Here is an 8,536-nt window from a genome sequence, read left to right on the forward strand (position 1 = left end):
GCCATGTAGCATGGCTGTTCGTACGCATGCGTCATACAGTCTGCCTTTTACTCTGAGTGAGAGTCCCTTTGTCGCCAGCAGGAGTAAGAGCTCTCTAAACTTTGCCCAGGCTATTCTTATTCTAGCAGCTACACTTTCAGCGCACCCACCCCCACTACTAACTTGGTCGCTCAGATAGCGGAAGCTATCGACTACCTCTAGTTTTTCACCCTGGAATGAGATAGAAGTTGTTTCCTGTTTGTTTACAGTCTTTATTGCACCTGAACATCTGCCACAAACAAAAACTAACTTGCTAGTTAACCTGCCTTTGATGTTGCTGCACCTCTTATGTGTCCATAGCTTGCACCGGGTACATCTTATTGCACCATATATGTATATATATATATCTATATATATATATCAGCTAATTGGGGCTTTTTGTCTTCTTTCAGGAATTTTATGGTGATTACATTGCTGTGAATCCACATCTATTTTCTCTAAACATTGTAGGATGTTGTCAGGTAAGATGCATAACCAAACTATTTTCAACCATGATTGTATTGTGATGAACAAACCATCTGCATTGTATATACATATGTATGTGTGTGATATATACAAATATATATGTGTGTGTATGATATATATATATATATATATATATATATATATGAATATCGTTATATTTTCTTATAATAGAGAATATATTACTCAATACTTGTGTAAAGCTTAATAATTCTGTCTAATTTTTCCATAAGGCAGCAATTGAAGAAAAGGGAAAGTCAATTACATTGACCCTAGTGGTCAACTGATACTATTTTGTCAACCCTGAAAGGATGAAAGGCAAAGTTGACATCAGCAGCATTTGAACTCAGAACACAATGAATTTGTCATTATGCATTATGCATTTTGTTTGGCATGGTATTGATTCTGTCAGCTTGTCACCCTTAATCCATGACAGTTACTATGGAGAAAAAGTTCTCATATGGTAAAAAGGTGTAAAAACACCATATCTGTCCAGTGCTTCCCCCATCAGATTCCTTGACACATTTCTAGCTCTTTAGCTGTTATCAATGAGAAATACCAAAGAGAGGTAACATTGTGTGTGTGTGTGTGTGTGTGTGTGTGTGTGTGTGTGAAATAAAATGGAATTTAAAGAAATTTGTGGTGGTGGAAAATCCAACATTTCAGACAGAATCCCTCCTTAGATAAAAAATTGTCCAGGGTGAAATTAAAACATGGCTGTCAACTTTTATCTGACTAAAACAATGGATTTTCTTTTCCCTACTGTAATTTCATTGTACTCTTTTGGTCAATTTATATATATATATATATATATATATACACACGTGTGTGTGTGTGTATTTATGTATGAGATGGGGGTCCTGAAAAGTTCCTGACTTTGGGTAAAAGAAAATATTGGAGGATCAGTTAATTTTATTTAACATATTCCCCTCTCAGATTAACACATTTATTGCAGTGGTCCTTCAGTTTTTCTAAGCCCTGTAAAAGAACTTGGAAGGTTGGACCTCCAACCAGGCCTTTTTTTATACCCTTAAAGCCAGGAACTTTTCTGCGCCCCCTTGTATATTCTACTCTGTTTTGAATTGAGTTCTCTCAGATCACTCCTTACTGTCTTAAATTAGGAAAGACAAATTGGACAATATATTCCTGGGTATATTGTTTAAAAAAATATCAATAGTCTGGTTATTATTGGTACACTTTTGATTACAGGTTTGCTAGGTCTACATTGATCTGGGGTTAAAAATCGACAATATCATCAACTTTCTTATCTTTTTAGTTCCCATTTTCCAATGGTGGAAAGGATTGGACAAGTGCACAGTGTTGTGTATTACATAACATCTCTTGATCTTAAATGATCTTGTCTGTGAAATCCAATGTGTTTTGGACTGTCCTAACTTCTTATCACATCATAAAGTATATAAAAGTAAATAACCTATTAAAAATGATATAACCATAGGTGTGGTTGTTGTAGTAAGATGTTTGCTTCCCAGCCACATGATGCTGGGTTTAGTCCCACTACATTGACACCTTGAGCAAGTGGCTTCTACTATAGCCTCAGGCTGACCAAAGTCTTGTGAGTGGATTTGGTAGATGGAAACTGAAAGAAGACCATCAATGTGTGTGTGTGTGTGTATGTTTGTCTTTCACCACCACTTGACAACCAGTGATGGTGTGTTTACGTCCCCATAACTTAGTGGCTTGGTGAAAAGAAAACGATAGAATAAGTACTGGGCTTCAAATATAAAATAGTACTGGGGTTGATTTGATTGACTAAAATTCTTCAAGGTAATGCCCCAGCATGGCTGCAGTCTGATGACTGAAACAAGTAAAAAAATAAAGAATAAATAGATGAAACATTTGGTGTTGCTGTAAACTCTGAGTTAAAAAAGATTTTGGCTTAAGGAAGTCTTAAAGATTGCTGAACAAGGGAAGAAAATGGTTTAATTTCACTATAAATCAGAGTTTTAAAATACCACTTTGTACAAAAATAACGTGTTAGTATTTATTATACTTTTCATGGAGCTAATTTTAAGATGTAATTTTTTTTTTAACCTTTGTATTCAGGGTTGCACAACATGGTTACCGAAATCCCTTTCCAGAACTGTGCAAGGTTTGACTTCAGTGCTTCTTTCTCTAAAGAAATGTCCAATGATTCGTTATCAAAACTCATCAGAAATGGCTCGGAGGTTAGCTGAAAATGTGCGGGTATGTTTTCTTTTAAATTGTGAACAAATGTGTTTAAGTGTACATGAACATGTGGGCATGTGCATTTATATGAATCTGAATGTACATACTTGTTTAAGGGCTTCACTTTTAAATTATGTCATGTGTTAGATATATCTCATGCTTAATTACATCTCCAAATATATTTTATACAACTCTGGATTACTTGGCATTTCTTTACTCAACTGCTATTCTCCTCACATATCGCATGTCCATACCAACGTGAGTTAACTTTTGCACGCTGCATTTATTTTTTCCTGTACCCAAATTTTCTCTCAGCTCACATATGTTCTGTCATTCATGTATGATAACATTAATCTTCTATTTCTTTCCGGTCTCCTCACATCTTCCACATTCGACATCCATGTTTTACTATTATGAAGCATCACTCTTTGTACTCAAGTATCAGTTTGCCCTTCACTCTCATAGAGAACCCTTTTATTGACAAAAGAGGTAACTGCTCCCTGTATTATTTTCCAACTTATTCATCGTCAGACAACTATGCTTTCAAAACACCCACCTTCTCTGCTAACTATGCTATCTAGGTAACTGAAGCTGTCAACTAATTATAGTAAGCTTTCTAATCATCAGACTTCATTTCACAGGTGCTTTTACTGACAACTATTCCTTCACATCTACATAACAGGTCTGTTATCTCTGTCAACCTATCTATGATCTGACTACACCTCTTGTATGAAATTCTTATTTACTTCTTTTCTGCAAGTTAACCATAGCCATTTCTCTGCTAGCAGTAAAGTCCTCTCTTCATCCCTTCTAATTAAAACGTTCATATTTGCTAAGTTTACTCCAAAGCCTCTTAATTCTAGGCTGGGGTGGCATGTTTGGTTTTCTAAATCTTAAACAGATTCACCTATGAGAAATAGATTATCAGCATACAGGAGTTCCCATGGACAACTAGTCCTCAACTCTTTTATTATGGCTTGGAGAACTATGTTAAACAGCATTAACAGTTAAGAATGTGTGTGTGTGGTGGTGATGATGAGAATGAGCTGTGATGGATGCCTTCCGGTACACTAAAGTCTTCACTGAACCCTTTGTTATTCCTCAAATTGTTGATAGCATTTCTGTAAATGTCTTCTTACCCAACTCATAAACCATTCATCTACACCTAGTTTTCTAAGCAACTGCCAGACTACAGAGTGTTCTACTTTGTCAAAGGGCCTCTCTAGACAGATGAATGCTACATATAATGGCTTACTCTGAGCTAAGATGGGAATGTAATAATCATGTATAAAGTAATTGTATTCTTATTGCTTTTATCAGACAAAATCATCATCATCACCACTTTTCTCCTTCTCCTCCCCATCCTCATTGTCAGTCTTATTTTGGGTGCTAAATGTTTATTCAGTCTGCAGTATAGCAATGTCCCTTCACGTATTTTGATCACATCTGTTCCAAATACCTTTTTCATGACTTTACCTCTAACATAATTACTTTCCAGCACCAACTCAATTCACTGAAGCCTTTATATTGTTGCTTGACTTGCTAGAAATAGCTACCAAATCTCCTTCATATATTTAGCATCTTAAAAAAAAAAAACAGAACACATTGGACTATGTGGTTATAATTATATTAAAGTAGTTTCTATTATAATTCCACTCAAATCCAGGATATTCGATTGAAATATTAAATCAAACCTAGTATTTGATTGGTAAATTATTCTATTGACCTCAAAAGGATAAATAGTAAAGTTAATCTCATAGGATTTGAAAGAGCTGTAACTAAATACCATAAGGATGTTGTCACATGCTCTAATGATTCTGCTTTTTACTACAACAAAGTCAGAAAAATTATGAAGAAAATCGGTTATATTTCTTCTCTTTTACATTTCCAGGCTTTCCATGGTGATCTTAGGACTTCTTTACTTAACCATATTTCTAATGAAATTCTCTGCCTTTGTTTGAATTCATTTTTAAAAAAAAATGAAGAATTTTGTAAAACAATATTGTCATTATTAAGCTTATATTTGAAAAATAAAATAAAATTTTGATGGAAAATTTTAAATTTAGATCACTTTAACACAAGAATCTTGTATAATAGAACCATGAGCTATCTCAAGAGTGTTGGTATCAAATGGATTAAATGATAGACTTCAGTAAAACATTGTCGTTCACCATTTCATATTTTGTAACATCCTTTTATGCTTTCCATTTACAGCAAGTCATCAATAAGGAAGCAGCTTTGTTTGAATTCCGAAAGACAGACATAACTCCGCTGCTTCTTATTTTGGATCGACGAGATGATGCTGTGACACCGCTTTTGAATCAAGTATTATTTTTGTTTTCTATTTTTTTCTATATATATATATATGATTAAGAAGCTCACTTTGCAACTGCTGAACAGCACCTTGGGCAAGTGTCATTTCCTATAGCCCTGAGCTGAGAGATGTCTTGCGAGTGAATTTGACAGAAACTGTGTGGAAGCCTGTGATGTACGCGTGCGTACGTATGTGTGTGTGTGTTTATGTTTGTCCTTACCTTCCACAGCTTGACAACTGCTACTGGTTTGTTTACGTCCCTATAACTTAGCATTTTGACAAAAGAGACTGATAGAATAAATATCAGACTTAAAAAAGAAGCAACAATACTGGGGTCAATTTGTTTGACTGAACCCTTGACTAAAGGAAGTGCCTCAGCATGGCTGTAGTCCAATGAGTGAAACAAGTAAAAGATTAAAAGATATATGTATATTTTGTTTCAAAGTATACTGTAGCTGATAAGAAAAAACATGCTACAAATAATGAAGTCTGTTTATTTTATAGGAATTATTTCATTTAATTTTTACATTACATTTCCATATTTTCTCTAAGTTTTGAAATTCTTCGGTTTCATTTATTCTTGTTGAAGTAAAATATTTAATGATTTGAGGAAAGGAAGACCTCATTTGTGTTGTACTCTGATCCATGAAGAAGCTTTCACAGAGTTACTGCCTGCAGAGAATATTCCACTTCATCTCAGTAACCAACCACTTTGATTACACACTGTTTATCTTGCTGCCATCTGGTGGATGTTTTTTGTACATCCAGGCCTTCACCTTAGGATGTTAGTCTTCTACAATTTTTTCCTATTCACATTTTTCTTGTAGACTATGACATGCACTCAGCATCATTATGGAACGCTACACAGTGGAGACAAGCACAGTTTGAACATGCGAATACACAGTTTTTGTTTCATCATTTTCATGTCAAAATAAATATTTTCTGAGGAAAAACATTTGAAAGTTCTGGATGTGAACTTTCTTCTCACATAATTTTATTTAGAATCCGACAGTTACATATCCCGTCAGGGTCCCTCAAACATCCTGGTATTTCCATCATTTGCAAAGTCCCAACTGTGAGATTGACTGTTTGTGACATATAACAAAATAGGCTTTACATAAATATTTTTAAAATTGCCAAAAAAAGTTTTCTTTTCAAGAACCTGAAAGAAAAAAAAAAAGTCACTATTAATTTGTGTAATTTGAAGATGATTATCACCTCAGTTTCAAAGATATAACATCACAAATATGGCTAATTGGGTAAGATCTCAACCATTTCATTGACCACTCAAATTGTCATATTTTTTTAAATATTCATTCAGATTTCACATTCAATATTCATTCAAATTTCAAACTCTTTCTTTTTTGGATGCTTTCCAGGGAAAAGTACAGTAGAAATTGTATTTAAATATTATCAAATATTCATTGTGATACCTACTTGTTTAAATAAAACGCCAGCCTTATCAATCTCACCTTTAACAATCTTGGGCACATATACTTACTCCTGCCTAAACCCAAAAGAAACAAAATTTATGGGTGGGGGCCTTAATAAAAATGGCACTAAACTCTTACAGTCTGTGTCAACCATAATAGGACTGAAACTTTAACCTCTCAAAATAACCAAGTAGCTTATGATTAATTCTATCTGTAAATCTGTACAAATACTGTGTCATTAAGACACTGGTGCTTGCAGGTAGCTTGCAAGTAATCTGTGAGTTGAAATGTTGTGTTTTATGATTAATCAAATCACTTAACACTCAAATGACTTGGCTTACTTTGCCATAAGTAGGTAACCATAGGGAAGTAAAGTTTATTGCAGTTATCAGTGGGCATTCTATATTCCATGTAACTGAGAAGTGATTGTATGCTTGTATTGAGTTGTATAAATTAGAGAAGAATGAATGCTACCAGAATGACTTGCTCTTGGTAAACAACATGAAGACAATGTCATTAGTTCCACAGATTATACGACTCACTACTGGGAAGATATCACTTATTTTAGAAGTTTTGGCAAAAATTCAGATTTAAGCATTTTAATTTCCTTTAGACCTTAACCTGTCCTGTGTATCAAATATAATTGTTATTGGCACTCCGTCGCTTATGACGTCGAGGGTTTCAGTTGATCCAATCAACGGAACAGCCTGCTCGTGAAATTAACGTGCAACTGGCTGAGCACTCCACAGACACGTGTACCCTTAACGTAGTTCTCGGGGATATTCAGCGTGACACAGTGTGACAAGGCTGGCCCTTTGAAATGCAGGTACAACAGAAACAGGAAGTAAGAGTGAGAGAAAGTTGTGGTGAAAGAGTACAGCAGGGTTCGCCACCATCCCCTGCCGGAGCCTTGTGGAGCTTTAGGTGTTTTTGCTCAATAAACACTCTCAACACCCAGTCTGGGAATCGAAACCGCGATCCTATGACCGCGAGTCCGCTGCCCTAACCACTGGGCCATTGCGCCTCCACATCAAATATAATACACAGGACATATTCCCCATGCATCATACAACAATGTTTATTTAACTCTATATTTACTGTTGAAATATTAGCTAATGTTTATTTTTTCTTTATCTCTTTCTTTTGTTTACTATAGTGGACCTATCAAGCAATGGTTCATGAATTACTTTCCATCAACAACAACAGAATCAATCTGTCGAGTGTACCTGGAATTTCACGTGACCTCCAAGAAGTAGTCCTTTCTGCTGAGCATGATGAATTTTACGCAAATGTAAGAGACTTTTAGCTCATAAACTGTTACCGATTTTGGTATTTCAGCTACTTAAAGCCATTATACATTCTATTTCAATTTTTGTTTATTTAATTCTTCAAAATACTGCCCTCTGGAATGGTAACCAGTTCAAAGTCCTTGTGTAATTCTTTCCTTATCAGATGAACCAATGCTTCTTTAATGTGTAAATTAGTACAATGTTGCTATTATTATCAATATCATTATTATTATTAAGTGAGTGAGCTGGCAAAATTGTTAATACTTTAAACAAAATGCTTAGTGGAATTTTTCTCTGAGGCTGACTTGGTCTTTCATCTTTTCAAGGTAGATAAAATAAGTACTAGTTAAGGATTGGGGGTGATGTAACTTACTTACATACATATATATATATATATACACACACACACACACACACACACACACACAGTAATCTCTTGACTATTACAGGTGTTACATTCCAAAACTCCCTGCGATTGGTGAAAATCCACGAAGTAGAAACAGTACTGTACAGTATATTTTTTTTAATTATTTTTATAATTTGTATATATTTATTTCATTATAAATACAAAACAATACCACGGAGGAATTGACATAAGCTTAAATAATAAACCGCGATATGGCAAGGGATTACTGTGGATATCTATATACATATACACACACAGGTGCATACATATATACATATATATATATATATATATATATATGTAACTACACGTGGACTGTTGGCAAATTTTTTTCCTCCTCCTTCCTTTTCTGTTGGAGTTTCCTATGTCTCCTGTTTCCGAAGAAGTGTTTTGCTTGAAACGTAAA

The 8,536-nt window shown here is 34.7% G+C and overlaps 1 protein-coding gene across 1 annotated transcript in view; it reads left to right on the plus strand.

Moving 5' to 3' along the window:
* LOC106870285 (vacuolar protein sorting-associated protein 45) overlaps positions 1–8,536 on the plus strand; it is a 38,281-nt gene that overhangs the window by 6,395 nt on the left and 23,350 nt on the right. The window contains exons 3-6 of the mRNA XM_014916305.2: positions 432–500; positions 2,566–2,706; positions 4,903–5,013; positions 7,592–7,726. Of these exons, the coding sequence (XP_014771791.1) occupies positions 432–500; positions 2,566–2,706; positions 4,903–5,013; positions 7,592–7,726 (456 nt within the window). The remainder of the gene's footprint in view (positions 1–431; positions 501–2,565; positions 2,707–4,902; positions 5,014–7,591; positions 7,727–8,536) is intronic.

This window comes from Octopus bimaculoides, chromosome 4 (genome assembly GCF_001194135.2).
Source record: "Octopus bimaculoides isolate UCB-OBI-ISO-001 chromosome 4, ASM119413v2, whole genome shotgun sequence".
NCBI lineage: Eukaryota > Metazoa > Mollusca > Cephalopoda > Octopoda > Octopodidae > Octopus > Octopus bimaculoides.